This window comes from Homalodisca vitripennis, unplaced genomic scaffold (genome assembly GCF_021130785.1).
Source record: "Homalodisca vitripennis isolate AUS2020 unplaced genomic scaffold, UT_GWSS_2.1 ScUCBcl_3907;HRSCAF=9717, whole genome shotgun sequence".
Lineage (NCBI taxonomy): Eukaryota > Metazoa > Arthropoda > Insecta > Hemiptera > Cicadellidae > Homalodisca > Homalodisca vitripennis.
Genome location: NW_025780042.1, coordinates 19,504 through 36,954, shown reverse-complemented (window position 1 = coordinate 36,954; position 17,451 = coordinate 19,504). Strand labels below are relative to the sequence as shown.

Below are 17,451 nucleotides of genomic sequence, written 5' to 3'. Positions count from 1 at the left end.
TGTGACTCTTGTTCTGGCCCCCACAATTGTCGCTAAAATCTGTCAATGGGGTTACAGTTAGAGGAAATGATTTTATATACTGCAACAATCAAGAGACAATTCCTTCGCACCCTCTAGAAGCTTGTGCTTCATGCCACATGAACATGAACGGATTACTTGTACAGATATCATGGACGTTGAAATTATAGGTCCAAAGTTGACAAGAGTAGTAAATTCTAGTACAAGTTAGTATTGGGGTTGGCAACATTTTTTGGAGGTCAAAACATATCGCAACATGGGTTGGGTCATCTTTTACCTCCTTTTCGCATGTTCCATTTCAGTTTTAGCAGTCTCAGCTTGATGGATGTGAAATTCTTTAGCTGTAGTAGCAGCTACCTTTGCTTCTTCATCTCCGTGTTCGATGGTGTTTTGCAACTTATCACACGTATTGCAAGTGTCTGTGTGTGGTCGATGGAAAGTAAGGTTGAAACAAGTGTTGAAAATGTGTCTGTAATAAGATACAGTAGTAGCTTCCACGCCCCCGATCTTCACAGAAAAGCTTGTAACATTCATACATCTTTTTTTATGTTAAGGCTTCTGTCAAGATATTTCCTGTTTGGAATTTGATGTCGAGAATAGTGACTGGAGTATCTGAAACATTGGAATATGCTCCTTGAACAAGTCATTTTTTCCTGCACAATTTTGTTGGTAGGAACTTTACGCCCTCTTTTGTCTCGAGGTGGAATACCTGTTTCAGATATGTGTTTCTTAGAAGCAACATTAGTAATTCGCTTTTTGAACAATACAGTAAAACAGAACACATTCCTGAACAAAATGTCTGTAGCTGTTAGAGGCCAAGGGATACAAGTGCTTGTACCCCTTGGCATCTAACTAAAACAGCTGATGCTGAAAGTAGTTTTTTCATTTTTGCCACTAGATCTCACCATTTAACAGAGTTTTACTTATACCTGTTGGCCACAAAACATTTTTAATACACTCAGGATATGGCTTCTGCAGTTATCTCAGAAAAAACCATAAAGTCACTTGTACCCCTTGGCTTCTGACCCCTTCATATATACTCTTAAATAAGCAAAGAATATTTCAATAATCCTAGTCACATTTAAAAAATATTAATATGGTTATTGTATAGGCCAACATTTGTTTAATAATACTAGACTTTCTGATTTATTCAAACAACTTTGACTTCGATCAAGAGAAATGATTTAAAATACAAAGCTAATACAAATTAAACATACAGGAGGTAATATGGTCAATAATCCATGCTTGCCACCAAATGAAAAGAAAAAAAACTTGGAGATGGATTATGGAACGGAAACGTTAAAAATGAAATAAATGAAAACGATGAGTCTGCTGAGTCTGAGTCATATAATCTCACGTAACAAGTGTTGAACGAACATGAAGTCGTGGGGTCTTTGAAGATGAAGTCTGGAATTGGAGTTGTAGTTATACATGTTTTGATTATTAATTAGGATTCCTAAGAGCCAATTAAATTTTGCTCTGTGTGAATTGGATTTCTGATAATAGGTAGTCTAAAAATGTTCAATATTAACATGATTTTTTGTAATCATTTGATATTTTAATGATAAGGTTATCTTTACGAACACTTAACTAAGGTTATTTAGCCCCATTACAAATTATTGCACATTGGTCTGGGTTGATTGCACAATTTTTTAAATTAATTAAAAAAACATTTAGGCTAACTGTGAATGAGAGATCAATGTAATACTAATAATGAAATCAATATTACAACATTTTTGAAGAAATTCATAAACAATTGCAGTTAAGATAAAATATTAAAGGATTGGGTATAATATATTATATTATTGTTTTTTTTTATTCACACAAAAAAAACAATAATATAATTCAAAATATCAAAAATTTATTATAGCCCTAGTTTTAGACTAAGTATATTATATGCTTTATTTTATAAACTAGTGCACAAACGACATTTACGAAAGTACATATTTGCAGCCATATAGTCTAAGCATAAATAAAAAAAATATATGGTATTTATTTACAATACCGTGACCATGAAAAATGGACTTTTTTCATGGGTTGGGCATTTATAGCCAAGTATTATTATCACAGGTGCATATAAACTGGGGGGAAAGTATATTATTGTATTATATTGATGCCTTTCGGGCATTATTGCGTTAAAAATGGAAAATAACCGACAAAATTTTGTCGAACAACACTTGGAGGGTTAAGGATCAGGGGCATCACGTGATCTGGGATTCGACTTTTGCAAGCTCGAGTTAATTTTTTTTTCTAAAAGAGCAAGCAGTGCGCAGCACTGCGCAGCGGGCAGGCATCGTTGACAGAATTAACGTACTTGTCAGCATCATTTCAGTAAAATTGCCAGAGATACTGTCAAAAACAGAGTTTTCAAAAAATCGTAACTCCTTTGATTTTTGTTGCCGACGAATTTTTTCTTCACTATTGTTTTCAGGAAAAATTGTAGTTTTCAGGGGAAAAAATGAACATACCTTTCCATGGTCACGTTATTGTAAATTGATACCAAATATATTTATATCACTTTTTTTAGGATTACAGAATTCCATTATAGGCCTATAGCCTATTAAAATTTAGTTATAGACATGGTCTACGAAGGGCACCAGTGTAAGCGACCACCAGCACAAGCGAATCATCTAAAAATACTGAAAAAAAATATTGAATCAAACTACGTAATAGTTATTTTAAATAAAAATAATAGTTCTGGTGGTTTTAAATCTTAAAAATTAATGTAGGGGCCTATTAACAATATATAAGAAGAAAGAAATGTATTTGTTTCAGATTATATAACATCTTTATTTAAACTGTTTGGGTAGGGTACGATAAGCGGACCTGGTTTTTTATATCGAAATTGGCAAACGATACTACTTAATCATAACCATCGATATAATCAATCGATACTGATTAACCCTAGAACCCTACAGGTCATTTCATCCTGTAGTGTCGGGCTGTTTTGGAGCTTCGCGCAAGGTTTTTAAAAAAAAAATTATTAAAAATATAAAATAAAAGCAATATAAATAAGAGTATATATTTTTGTGTTCAGAATTAACTTAAACGTAGAATTGCACTATATTGTAAAATTAACCATAAAAAATTTTCTAATAAACACTTTTTTTAATCAAATATAAAATTTACGAAAAATATTTCTTAAATTTGGGGGGGGACCATACCTAGCAAATGAAGTTATAGTGAGAAATATTTATAAGTGAGATAGCCATTCTGTGTCAAAATTTATCTACGTTCGGAAAAACATAAACATTATACACATTTATGAAAGCATCATAAAGCTATAGAACAAAAAGCAGCGATGCGTATAAATTCTGAAAATCGGGTGTACACGTAAGACTTTGGTAAAACAAGTTTTGCTAATACATTTATCTATGAATACATGTTATATTGCATATTTTATTACTTCGAATAAAATAGAATATACAGTACTAATGAAATAATTACCATAAATTATTTTTTGAAAAGTATAAAAAAGTTAAATATTGCCATTATTCAAAAATTTTGCGAAAAATTTTCATTCAGCAAAATATAAAATCGTTTCTAAAGCTTGTACTATATCAAAATTTATAAATTTATGGTTTATAAGTAATAGGAAATATTATGTAGTTAGAAAACTATAAATATAACTAAATATATTGAAAAAATATAGAATAACCCAAACAGTTATTATATATAACCAAAGAAATTACAGGAAATATATATTTTATTGTGAAAACTATCTATTTACCAAAAATAAATAGTTACTTCAGAGCTAAAAGAGTGCTATAAATAACGTTTAGTAAGTGAAAACAATAATAAACTGTGTGAAATGAATTTTAGCCAAGTCATTTTGCCATAGCCTACACAAAGCCGGTAATTTCTCAAACATATTTCAGTAAATAGAAATTGATTTATTCTAAAATATATATGTTTACACTACTACGACATCAAACAACACACTACACATTAAATACGATACTAAAACACGCGTAAAACTATTAAAACTTACAAATATCCACAGCTCGGCACGAAAGTGATACAGAACGGCAGCGGCAATATCGCGGTCACAACAAACTGCGTCGTTTTCTTTTACGTTCAAAATGACAAGCTTGGTACCTCATAACCATAATACAAAGAGGAATAAAACTCATCTGTTCCCTAGCATTTTTCTTCCCGAATCCAATGGTGCATGAATTATATCGATACGTTACCGGAGTATATTGTAAAAAGTAATTATACGAGGGAATGTTTGACCGACAAAATTTTGACGGTTAACACTACAGAAGCGGCATTGACCGACAAAATTATGTCGATTAACAGTTCTAGGGTTAATTATTTTCAACTATTAACTTAAATAATCTATATCAACAGCTGTAAACACTAAAATAATACACGTAGGATAATATTTCAATTTTACATAAGTAATTCTGATTATTAAAAATGGCAGTCAATTTTAGAAAAGTTCACGACGTTGCTTTTCCATGGCTTCAACATGTTGGACTCGTACCGAAAAACCCATTATGTGAAATTTGTGGGAAAAAAACAACTGTAACTGTGAGAGGAGTAAATATGGTCGTCTTCAGTTTTCCTAATTTTGGTTGTAACAATTTGTTTGATCACTGTAAATATTAAATTCATATTTTAATTTAAATCATATGATTGTTATTGAGGACTATAGGTACTTTTATATCAATTGATAGTGTAGGATTTGAGTTGCGAATATTGGGTATCGATGACTATATTCTTTGATATAGTCAAAAAGTTAAAGAATTGATGGTCCAGAAAAAGAAGGTATATGATTTGAGGCTTAGGGCAATAAAACACAGTGCCACCTCTCAACATATAACCCAAGCACAAAATAAGGTACTTTGGGATTATACCGACCACACCAGTATGAAGAACACAAAAATATAAATTTATAGAAACAAACATGATAGAACGAAAAAACAACTGTTTAATTACAAAATTACAAGCATTTCCAGGTATTGTGATCGGTATTGTTGTCGCTTTATCTTATCTTTCTTGATAATCCCGATTAGGGCAGGGCGCGGCATCACATGATTTGCACGGTACATAATTGCCTTTCCATTACAATTCAATTTATATTTCTGATCAGCCCTCTACAATTTGATATTTTACTGATAGGTACTATCTTGAGGGATGTTTTTTTTTCGTCGACATCAGCGTGGGGCAGGAGGTGCTGCCGAAGCCTGCGCTGATGGCCGGAGGCACTCGCATTTTGGGTGGCGGAGTATGATCAAGAATAAAAACAAGTTTTGAGTGTTTTTTCAATAAAGAGTTTAGTTTTAGTTTGGTAATGTTTGTTTTTGTTGAATTTTTGTGTTTGGAGAAATGTAGAGGTAAAACACAGAAGTACAACAAAGCGACGCACCAGCTGAACGGGCGGCAAGACTCTGCAATCACGTTATCTACTAGACCGCTCGACTTTGACCTCTGTCTGAGGGTGGGGAGGGGTTTGCGATAAGACAATTCCTGTTTTATATTGACGAAATATTGTTCTACGCTAATCTAGTAATCAGTAGAAGAAAAATGTCAAATAACGATTCATGTCTGGGTGTGGTCGGTATAATCCCAAAGTACCCAAAATAAACCAAGAGCTATATGGCAAGTAATTAATGCAGAGAGACACAGCAAACAGCCTCGAGATCACACACTTGAAATCCTGCTAAACGGTAAACTAGAAAAGAATCCTGAAACCATAGCCAATGAGTTTAACAAATATTTCTCTCAAATAGCTGGAGAAACCTTAAAACAGAGACCTGAACATGATATACCTGACAGTACTCAACGACCCTCAATCAACCACTCCACCCCTTTTAGATTTAGACATGTTTCTTCCAAAGATGTCAAAGATGCAATAGCTTCCTTGAAGCCCAAGCTCTCTTTTGGGATTGACGAGGTACCAGCAAAAATGGTTAAGCACTGCGCTCAACAACTTGCCGTTCCTATTGCAAGCATAATCAATAAATCTTTTGCTTACAGCCTATTTCCAACTGCTCTTAAAGTCTCAAAAATCTACCCTCTACATGGGTTACTCACTGAAATAAAAAACTTTCGGCCTATATCACTGATCTCACCTTTTTCTAAAATCATTGAGGAGATTGTCTTAACCCAACTACTAGCCTATCTTAAACATGAACAACTCTTGAGCGAAGATCAACATGGGTTCCTGAAAGGAAAATCCACTGCTAGTGCTCTCACAAGTATTATTGAATCGTCATTGATCAGTTGGACGCCCGCAAACATGTCTCAGCGATCCTTCTTGACTACAGCAAGGTTTTTGATTGTCTGGGTCATGAACAAATATTAAAAAAACTTGAAGTTTTAGGAGTAAAATACAAAGAAAATGCATGGTTTGCCAGTTACCTCAAAGGGCGCACACAGATAGTTGAAGTCCAAAAAATGTTAAAAGGAACAAAGTATATATGTAAGTCTAACCCCCAGCCAGTTACAAGAGGAGTCCCGCAAGGATCCGTCCTGGGCCCAGTTTTATTTATCTTGTTCGTGAATGATTTGCCAGATATCATAAAAACTAATAGTAACTCAAAATGTTGATTTGAAGGACTTGAAAGTGATAGTCAATTTAATCATTTTTGCTATGAAGATTTTTCCTTTTATCTGGATTTAGCAACTCCCGACCATTCCACTCCCCTGCCAGAGAATAGAAATTCTCATCTCATGGAAAATGCGTCTCCACCAACAGTTCAAATGGTCTCCTTTCTAATCTCACTTAGGCTGCTATTAGCCTTAAGTAATGACTCTAGAGGGTTTGAGTAGTCGGTTTGGAGTGTTTTATGGAGCCTAGCAGCCTCTAAACATTTAATTTTTTGAAAGAAGTATCTCTGGGTTCTTCTTTTTTTTCTAATTTCTTTTTTATATTCATTTAGGACATTATATTATACGAGTTGTATTCATAAAGTAATGGGAATTTTTAAGTTTCATGGGTTTAGAGTGTCCAATTGTCATGATTTTTTTTATTATGTAGCTACTCATGCTCCTGAAGTATAATAAAATTTCCAGTTGTATTCATCTTTTACTTTTTCAGTGGTATCTGCTAAGGTTAGATGTGTTTTATGAACTCAATGATTTTTGTTTGTTAAAAAAATGAATCAAAGAATTTATATAACATTTTTGTTGGCAAAATGAAATAAAGTATACCAAAGTGTTAAGTGTAAGAAAGGGCCATGCAGCCCTAACTTTGCCTTTATAAATAAAGAATTTTTTTTAATTATTATACCTTAAAGCGGTAAATGGCAAAAAGCAATAAAAAAAAAAAAAAAAAAACACCTGGATTTGTGGCAAAACAGTTCATGGCTTTTGTACCATAGTAATGCACCTGCTCACACTTCATTGCTTGTTGATTATATTTCTTTTTAAATATTTTTGTATGCAGCCGCATGGCTGAAAGAGCTAAAGGCTATCCCAAAGATCGAGAAGTGTTTTGAGTATTGGAAAAAGCGTTGGTTTAAGTGCATAATATCTAATGGAGACTATTTTGAAGGTGACATTAATGTAGATGTATAAATAAATATTTTTTCAAAAAATGAAAATTTCTATTAGTTTTTGAACATAACCTAGTTAACTGTTCCAAGTTGCAGAATGATCCCGAGGCTAACCTTGACCAAGAACTTTCTACTGATACGGGTAGAATTTCTTGTCCATAACGTTGAACTAAGACTACAATTTAATTTTTAAAAAGCCTATTTGTAATTTTGTTAAAAGAATAAGTATTATGATTTTACAAACAACATTTTTCAGATATGGTGTCGTTCCATATTAGGTCTTTATGACGTCTCGGCAATCATAAGACATTTTAAACTTTTGCTCCCTGATCCCTTTGGTGATTGTCTTGCAGTATGGCATCCTCTTCGGATGGATGGCATACATACAGGGTGATTCAAAACTAAACGGCAATCTCTCGAGAGCTTATTCTATAGCTAAAAACAAGTAAAAAAGTTCATATAACCATATGCCCGGAAACGCTTCGTTAGCGAGTTACGCCTAGCGAAAGATTTCGCCCGGATTTCAGAACCCTTGGTGAAGTCAGGCCGTATAAAAATGGTAAAGGTAGTTACAAAGATACAAATACGATTGTTTTTTATGTTTTTATATCTGACAAATTTATTAAAATTCGTCCCAGAGCTGTAAATGCAATACTTTCAGAGATATCTTACGTAAAACACAAGAATTGGTGCAAAGAAATAACACATTTTTGTGTTTAACGTAAGATTACTTCCATAAATGTTAAATAAAGGTCATTTTTTTCTTAAACAGATTTGTAGAACATTTAATTCTGAAAAGATTCATGTGAATTACTTAGGAAAAAAATTAATAATAGGTATTGAAATTTAGCTTTATTTAAAAATAAAACAGACGCACAAAAATGCATATTCTTATCTGCATAAAATATTAACTAATGTTTAGGTTGTGAGTAACAGCTGATTTAAGCAACTTTTGTCCTCACTGTCCTTAAATCGGTACAGGACTAGTGCCACACTAAAGATGTAACTAACAAAATATTTTTTTTATTTTTAAAATTTTCATTCAATTAGTACATTGTTTGGCTGAAGGTTCCCTTTAATGGCCAGTCTATGCATATGTTTGAAGCATTGTTCTACTTTCTTATTTTGTTGACAATTTATACTTTGAGGTGTTACTAGTTACTTTTTATGTAAATCAAGTTCTATAACCAAATTGAACTTTTGTGCATAACATTTATCATCTGTAAAATATAATTGTTAAAAAATCAACAAATTATTTAATTACAAGTTGACATGCTTATTTTCATAAAAGTGAAACTAATTTTGACTAACACGCTCATATGTGAGAAAAATCACATCACCAGCAGTGCCAAAAGCCTAGAAGTATTTATATAGATTAAAATAAAGTTGCAATAGAATTATAAGTGTAATTTGGGAAGTCGTCAAGCTTTCACGTAGTAAAAGCCCGGATTCACTTCATAGGCTAAGGTTTAAAGTGTTTATGCTTTAAATGTAACCATAGAAAATAACCTGTTTAAAAATTTTCAGGTAATTTTGATGTAATTAAAATGGCAGAAGAAAACCAGAGCGAATTTGTGAGCAGAGAATACCAAGTAGAGTTGTTCCAGCAGGCTATTAAGAAAAATTTGATACTGTATCTTCCAACAGGGTCTGGAAAAACATTTATTGCAACCCTTTTGATAAAGCACTATTGGAAAGACTCTACTCTAAAGTAAGTCTATAATGTTAAAACTTTAGTTTAATAATTGCAGCTCATACCAGCATTATTAGCACCATTTCAGGAACTTGCAATAGACAGATGGAGAATGGATAGGAGAGGTGTAAGTAAGGAGGATGGGAAATGTTATTTTGAATTTGAAATATGGTAATTTTATTTACTGTACGTAATTTAAATCATTGTATGTACCGAGTAACAGAAAGGATTCTCTTGACGTTTACTTTTAGACAAATTAACATTAATAAGAGTTTAAGATCCATGATTGGTATAATAAAACTCAGATTAACTGAAATAAAGAGGGGGGGGGGGAACCATTTCAGATTCAACCAATTTTTCGTTTAATCCAATTACATCTAAAAATAACCTATTATAATGGGTGCATAGGGGAAATGAATGTCTTGCAAACAATTTCTGTAAGTTATAATACAGCTGGCCAGTGTGGAAACACGTTCTTTTCCCAGCCAGTCGTTAACAACTATGAAAGTTGGCACAGAGTTCTGCTGTTGAATATATTTAAATACACATTATCATTCAGGAAAGCATTTCAGCTGACCCAGGTTTTGGTCGACCCAGTTTTGGTTAATCAGGGTTTTAATGTAATACCATCATGGCGGGCCATTGATCACTAAAAGAAGTTTTTAGTGTATTTGTATAGTGTAATATCAGTATTTGTGTGAAAAAGTTTTAGTATATTCAACAATTTAAAAAACAAGACTAATTACACATAAATTTTTTTTCCTTTAGAATGTAATACATTTTAATATTAGATATGTGGGTCATAAATATTTTAATAAATTGGATTAGCAAACTGTCAAGTCTAGAATTTAATTACTCCATTTATCCTTATGAAATTTCATAATTATATTCTGTTGTGTTATATTTTACTGGAAAATTTACAAATGTCGAGAGGGGAAATATATTTTAGTTTTCCTTTAGAATATAATACATCATTAATATTTTTTAATTGAAGGTATGTGGGTCATAAGATATTTAATAAACTGTGTTTGTAAAAAAGTTTATGATTAATTGCTGGATTCATTCTTAATTATAATCTGTTGTGTTTTGTTTTACAGGAGCATTGATGAAGGTGGAAAAAGGACATTCTTCTTAGTGAACACAGTGGCTTTGGTTGAGCAACAGGCTTCTCAAATTGGTTTTCAAACCATTCTTAATGTTGGTAAATATAGCGGAGATATGGGAGTAGATCTTTGGGAGCCATCAGTGTGGCGGAAAGAAATTGACGAGAAGCATGTAAGTTATACTAAGTAAATAAAACCAAGTATTTTACTTCGGCTTTCCTAAATCTTTCTCATTCAGATACTTGCCATATATTCACCAACATAGCAAATGTAACTGTCTCAACTACTATCTTTTTTCCAGAAACTAAGTGCCAAGAGTCTTATGCACATTGTTATTGTGATAAGGTGGGGTACCTTCTTGTTGGAAAAAACAAACCCTTTTTCCACTTCTTTATATTCCACTTACAAAGACATTCTCAATCAAACATGTTACAATACAGGGTGGAAAAAAGTATGGAAACGCTTTCACTAATTTTGTATGGCTTCACTTATACAAATTAAATTTTGTACATCACCACTTGTATTAAGAACCTAGTTTTTGAGACCAGTGGGGACATTTTATCTTTTCAGGGGGACGGCCTGTGAGGAGTCGGACGAAAATCTTAAATGTAAGCGTAGGCCGAGTTTGGTATCAAATTAAAGGTCTAGTAAAGAGAAACTCATTACCACAAACCGCACTTAAAAAGGTTGACTCTATCCAGAGTACGGGCTGTATGAATTTCATGACAAAGAAATTTAGTAATTTTGTCTTGTGAAGTAACTAATTTACTTTCAGTAGTATGTTTTATGTCGGTTATGTAAATTGGAAAAACAATTTCCAACAAAAAATTATTTTTTTTACCTCTACATTTGTTGGATAACAGTACATAGGGGTTTTCCTGTCTTGTCTTCAAGAAACTGAGAGTATTCAATAATACCACCGTAACTCCTTTTCAACATGAGGTCAAGGTCCAGTCCCTCCAGCCCTTTTATCTCAGGCAAACATAAACTGGTTTAGGCAATACAAACAGTACTGTCACAGCAAAACTCCACAGTTTTGTATTTTTAATATCAGCTTGGTTTTTAGTCTACGTTATAATTTCGTCCACGTAAGATAAAGTTGAAAGTCTTCACTAGAAGGTACTGCGATAGTTATAAATATTTTTACTTAAGTGTTTACATTTTATTCTACTAGTTTTAAAAGCAATGTCACTTAGTGAGTTTGAGAGAATCACGCTGCTTATGATGCGTGGGTATGGATATCTAGTTCGTCCCTATGAAGAAACAGCGCATTTGTTTAATGACACTTTTCTTGATAGACCCCCAATTAGTAAGTCAACAGTGTTTAAGACAGTAAAAAGATTTGAAGAAACTAGAACAGTCAAAGATTGCGAAAGAAGTGGCAGGCCTAAATCGGCAACAAATGAACAAAAATCTTTGGATGTACTCCAAACATTTGTTGAAAATCCCAGCACCTCGGCCAGAGTGGCTGCAAAAGATCTTGATATGAGTCATACCTCAGTGTTGAGTGTTGACTGAATTTTGCGAAATTATGATGAGAAAGTGTGACGAAATTCAAAATTTTTTAAGTTCGATATTGTTTTCAGATGAAGCTACATTCTTTGTTAATGGACAAGTTAATAGGCATAATTGCTGTTACTGGGCCGACCATAATCCACACTGGATGATAGAAGGCCACACACAAAGGCCTCAGAAAGTGAATATGTGGGCTGGAATAATAAACAATAACATTGTAGGACCGTTTGTGATAGATGGAAATCTAACAGGTGAAATTTATTTCAATATGTTGACAAATAACATTTTGCCAGCAGTGCGTGCTCTTCTTGGGGCAAATTTTAATGCAGTATGGTTTCAGCAAGATGGAGCACCGCCCCATTACTATTTGCGGGTGCGCAATCTGTTAGATGAAGTGTTTCCTAACCGTTGGATTGGTCGCAGGGGTACCGTTGAGTGGCCGGCTAGGTCACCAGATCTTAATCCGCTAGATTTCTTTTTGTGGGGCTTCTTAAAAGATAATGTGTATTAAACTAAACCAGCCAACATTGAGGAGCTGACAAATCGTTTATTAGAAGAAGCAAGAAGAATTACACCCGAGATGCTTCAAAATGTGACTGCAGTAGGTTTTTATAATAGACTAGCTCATTGCCAACAAGTGTTCGGAGAGCAGTTTGAGCACCTCATTTAAAAGGTATGGTTATTTTTTGTAATACATAGATAATTTTAAATTTAATTCTTTTGGATAATTGTGTTCCATAAAGTGTCATTTTCAGTCAGAACAGTTTACTTGAGACTGTGAAATTGCGGAGAAATAATAATTAATCAAACGTTACTTATGAAATTCAAACGGCCCATACTCTGGATAGGGTCAACCTTTTTAAGTGCGGTTTGTGGTAATGAGTTTCTCTTTACTAGACCTTAAATTTGATTCCAAACTCGGCCTATGCTTACATTTAAGATTTTCGTCCGACTCCTCACGGGCCGTCCCCCTGAAAAGATAAAATGCCCCCACTGGTCTCAAAAACTAGGTTTATTTAAGTGAAGCCATACAAAATTAGTGAAAGCATTTCCATACTTTTTTTCCACCCTGTATATCTTCTCGTTTATTGTTCTTTGTACAAAGGTAAAAGAACCAAACATGATTTTCAATTAAACCAGTACGAAATATAAACTTTGGGGGAGCAATGTTGATGCTAAATAAAGTCATTTGGTGTCCCTCACTTCCAAATTCTTCAGTTATCTGTTTCACTTACATGAAATCTTGTTTTATCAAAAAAGAGAACATTTCAAAACTATTATTTTTTTCATTTCTGTTTCTTATTTCATGCAACAGTTAGAATTTGTAGATGTGCAAAGTTATTTTACGTATCACATAATACAAAGTACCTTCAGTCTCTTCTTATTATTGAAGAGTAGTCATTGCACTGCACTGAACATCTGAAACTGAGTTTTGGTGTTGTTTAAGCAGGCCTGCCATCTGCATGAACTGAAATTCCCCATATTATGGGAGAAAACTTGGACAGTTCATGAATCAAATACCACAAACTAGAATAGTGTATGTCACTTTTTACTTATTCTAGGATACATTAGAACTAGTAAGTTCTCTTTCAGTATGTAGATAGAAGATAGAGTTGATGTCCATCTGTCTGATCAAAGCCAAACCTTGTATCTTAGAAAGTAGATTTTGTTATGTTAAGTAATATAAACCAAGTATGTACAAAAATACCATTTTTAAGCTTAATTACTCTACTATTAACATTTTTGTCCATTTTATGGTGACTGACGTTGAAAGGAGAAACATGGCTCACCCCTTGTTTTGTGCTAGGCTATGCCATTATAATAGTAATTGAAGATTGTAATTAGGAATTGTCATACTTTTATGTTACCAGAGATAGGTATTTGCCAGCATTGGTATTTGCCACCTTTATATAATATTAAAGTAATTAGTTATCTTGAAAGGATAACAGGACTTTGGATATTTGCCAGCATTATATGTTACAAAAGGTATAACATAACGTATTGAGGATTGGAATCTATCCTCTTCATTAGGTGGATAGGTAATAAAGAACAGAAAAAAGAAAAGAAGAGAAAGAATAGGGTTCAAACATACTCGAAAGCTGCGAGGAGTCCAGTCCAGACGTAGTCACTGCACAGGATGCGAGTTTCAAGCATAAGTCACGAGTATGAGAATCACAATCACATGTCACATCTGAACAGGTGAAAGTAGGATACTAACAAGAAAATCAATATCGGCACCACATTGTGTCATCTGAAACAATGGGACAGGAAGGTCAAGGGGGGAAGGGGTAAAGGCAAGCTGCTTCTGGCCCTATTTTTTCGTCCTAGACCTTAGTGTCATGGTGTATGTACAAACTTTGTTCGTTGAGGTTTGTTACTTGGTAAAATCTTCATAGGTTTCTTAGTTAGTTCTTTTTTTAATATTGCTACCCAAAGTAGTTTAACCTCAACTGAGGTTGATTTAGCAGTTAGTCTTATTAAGAGTATGAATGATTATTTTGAAGTGTTGCATGAACTTCTCCCTTATGCCAGGAGTAGATATTTTATGATCGTAGTAGGTTTCTCAGTCTTAAGTGTGTAAATATATTTTCTTCATCGGAACCAAAAGACAAAATTAACTACGGCACTAGAAATATGCCTTGGACTGAAGAATATGACAAGAGCCGAAAGTAGGTCCTTTATGACAAAAGTAGTTTTTGAGACCTACATATATATTTCCTTGATCAAGACAATAAGCCAAACTCAAATTTGACTACATAAGTACATTAGAAGTAAGTTCAAACGGCCTGAAGTAGTGGTTATTGACCGAAGTAGGCTCTTCTCAGTCCTATGACTAGATATATTTTATTTATCTGGAAAACATTGCAAACACAACCATGGCACTGGAAATATCTTAGGTTGGCAGTAGTTTAGAAGGGCTGAAAATAAGTAGTTTTTTTACCGAAGCAGATTTCTAAAACCTATGTATATATTTTCTTCTTCAGAGGAGCAAAGCAAACTCAGCTGTGGCATTGGAAATATAATCAATTTGAACCTGAAGTTCTCCTTTATGCACAAAACCTACATAAAAGTCAGTCCGTTAACCTCTGATCGTCTTAACCGTGAACACTGAAACAATCATTTATGTACCTGATATATGCCTACTTAAGTTTAAAAAATACCATATGGTACCATCTTAATACATAAGTGCTTTAACTAAGTAAACTAGAGACGGTTTTAAAAATTGTGTATGAAGTCGGGGGTCAGCTATTTTTAAATATAATTTAATTACTACATACAATAAACACAATGGCCAATAGAGTTAACAATAGTTTTTCCATAGTCTACTTTGCTCTTCATTATTCTTATAAAACTAATTATCGTTTTAGTTCGCCATTAACTCTTTGGCTGTTCACAATAATAAAGATTTTCTAGGTAAATGTTAAGATGTTATACTTGTGTAATACCAAAAAACAATTAAACTCAAATTGAAATTTTTGCAGTGTTTTACTTAAAACTTTTTAACCTTTTTATGTCATGATATTTGCTTAAAATTAGTCTTGTTCTTCAGTTAACAGAATTGTCTTTCAGAGAATATATGTTCAAGCATATAAAAAAGGATATACAGTTTCTTATATGTTATAAAACAGTACAGTAGTTTGTAGTTATAAAATACATTTTTTTTGTATATTGATAGTTGAATATCTAAAAAGTAAATATAATTATGATCGTCTGGTCTCGGTGAAGCGCCCGCAAGCGAAGAAGGTGTGATGAATATCATCATCCTCCTCCGGGCAGTAAGCACACCGAGGCGACCTGACTTTTCCAATCCTGTAGAGGTACTTCCTAAAGTAACTGTGCCCCGTCAGAAACTGAAACAGGTAGAAATCTATCTCCCCATGGCCACGATCTATCCAGGGTTGAAGTTCTCGAATGAGACGGAAGGTCCAGCGACCGTCCGATCCCTCCGTCCACCTCCGCTGCCAAACCTGCAGAGTCTCCACCCTGGCAGCAGCTAAGGCATCCTCTCTACCCCGCTCGCCAGCCTCCCGAAAGACGGTCCATCTCTTGATGGCCAGCAGATCAATAGGAATCACCCCAGCAACGACCACCACGGCCGAACCGGAAACGGTGCGATAGGCGCAGGCGACCCTAAGTGCTGCTTTTCTCTGTACCGATAACAGCCTTTGACTATATCGCCTTATCCTCATGACACCCGCCCAAACCTTTGCGCAATACAGAAGGGTTGAGTTTACAGTAGACATGAGGAGGCGTCTCTTACTTGACCTAGGGCGTCCTACGTTAGCCATCAGCCTGCCGAAAGACAAAACCACCTTAGAGGCTTTGTTGCACACCGCCTGGATGTGCTCCCAATACCGAAGACAGCAGTCGAGTAACACACCCAGGTACTTCGCCGCTGTCCTTGTCTGAACCTCGACACCCCCCACATTCATAGAGATTAGAGTGGGGATTCTCTGTCGAGTGAGCATAACGATCTCGGTCTTGGCGACTGCCAGCTCAAGTCCGTGGCTCGTCATCCAGGCATTAACCCGAATCATTACCTGATTAAGGCGTAACTGGGCCAAGTCTGGAGTCCTCGCCGTAATGACTGCAGCTACGTCATCGGCATAACCCACGAGGAAGACGTTGTGGGGCATCTCGAGGCGAAGCAAACCATCGTATGAAACAATCCATAGGTCTGGGCCGAAAATAGACCCTTGAGCCGCACCGGCATTGACCTCTTTCGTTCTTAACTTACAAGTTGACTCAGAGTTGCATTATAATTGTTAAGTGAGTTTGCACCATTTCCTCTCTTATTAGCACTGTCACAGACAGTAGCTGTGTTCATAACTATATTCTGTCCAAAATCAGTGATTTGTGTGTATCAGTTGATGCCGTTGACGTTGAATGTTGCTTGGAAGTAAACAAAGACAGAACATTTTCAGATGAGCAAATTATTGCAGTACTGTTTAAGTAAAGATTGTAATTATGACAACTATTAAAAAGTCATGTATCAGTGTTACTGTACTAATAAAAGGACAAAACTACATAGTGAATTTTCATATTTATTTTGTCTTTAAAATGTAGGAATTGTTAAACAGTGAAATTTATTGTATTAAAATAAATCAATTTGTAGATAGAATCTAAGTAACTTTTACTGTATTTTTATATTTTAGGTACTTGTGATGACAGCACAAATCTTTGTGGACCTTCTTCAAAATTTTATAATATCTTTGAAGAATGTGAATCTGATTATATTTGATGAATGTCACAGAGCTGTGTCAAACCATCCTATGCGGCAGGTGAGTGATCTTGTTCTTATGTTGGTTATAGTTTTGTAAGTAAGCTTCCTTAGTAGGCTCAAAGGTCTATTATCCAGTTCTAATGGAAATTCTCTTTAAGTACTATGGTGACGATATATGGCCATACAAAGTCTGTGCATAAATGCCACAATGGCATCTGTATGCACCAAGTAATATCAGGCTTATAACGATCAGTATTGTTTTTATCAATGTTGTACGTAAATATATTTTACTATTAAAATAAATAGTGATTCGTAAGTATTTTGTAAATGTTACCAAAGTACAGCAAAAGAAAATCTTTATTCTAGGGAAATTGTCAGACAGCTCTCTAGGTT

At 34.3% G+C, this 17,451-nt stretch overlaps 1 protein-coding gene across 1 annotated transcript; it reads left to right on the top strand.

Annotated features, from left to right (window-relative positions):
• Positions 1–1,351: 1,351 nt before the first annotated feature.
• Positions 1,352–17,170, top strand: LOC124372735 (endoribonuclease Dicer homolog 2-like). The gene is made up of 4 exons (XM_046831145.1): positions 1,352–1,524; positions 9,051–9,234; positions 10,314–10,491; positions 16,991–17,170. The coding sequence occupies exons 2-4, from the start codon at positions 9,071–9,073 to the stop codon at positions 17,153–17,155; spliced, it is 507 nt and encodes a 168-aa protein (XP_046687101.1). The 5' UTR covers positions 1,352–1,524; positions 9,051–9,070; the 3' UTR covers positions 17,156–17,170.
• Positions 17,171–17,451: the final 281 nt, after the last annotated feature.

What these genes read in the sequence shown, in the direction of transcription:
- LOC124372735 (XM_046831145.1), top strand. Translation starts at nt 9,071, where the DNA reads ATGGCAGAAGAAAACCAGAGCGAATTTGTGAGCAGAGAATACCAAGTA. An exon ending in TGGAAAGACTCTACTCTAAA is followed by an intron (nt 9,235 to 10,313) that starts GTAAGTCTATAA and finishes TTTGTTTTACAG; the next exon opens with GAGCATTGATGAAGGTGGAA. An exon ending in AAGAAATTGACGAGAAGCAT is followed by an intron (nt 10,492 to 16,990) that starts GTAAGTTATACT and finishes TTTATATTTTAG; the next exon opens with GTACTTGTGATGACAGCACA.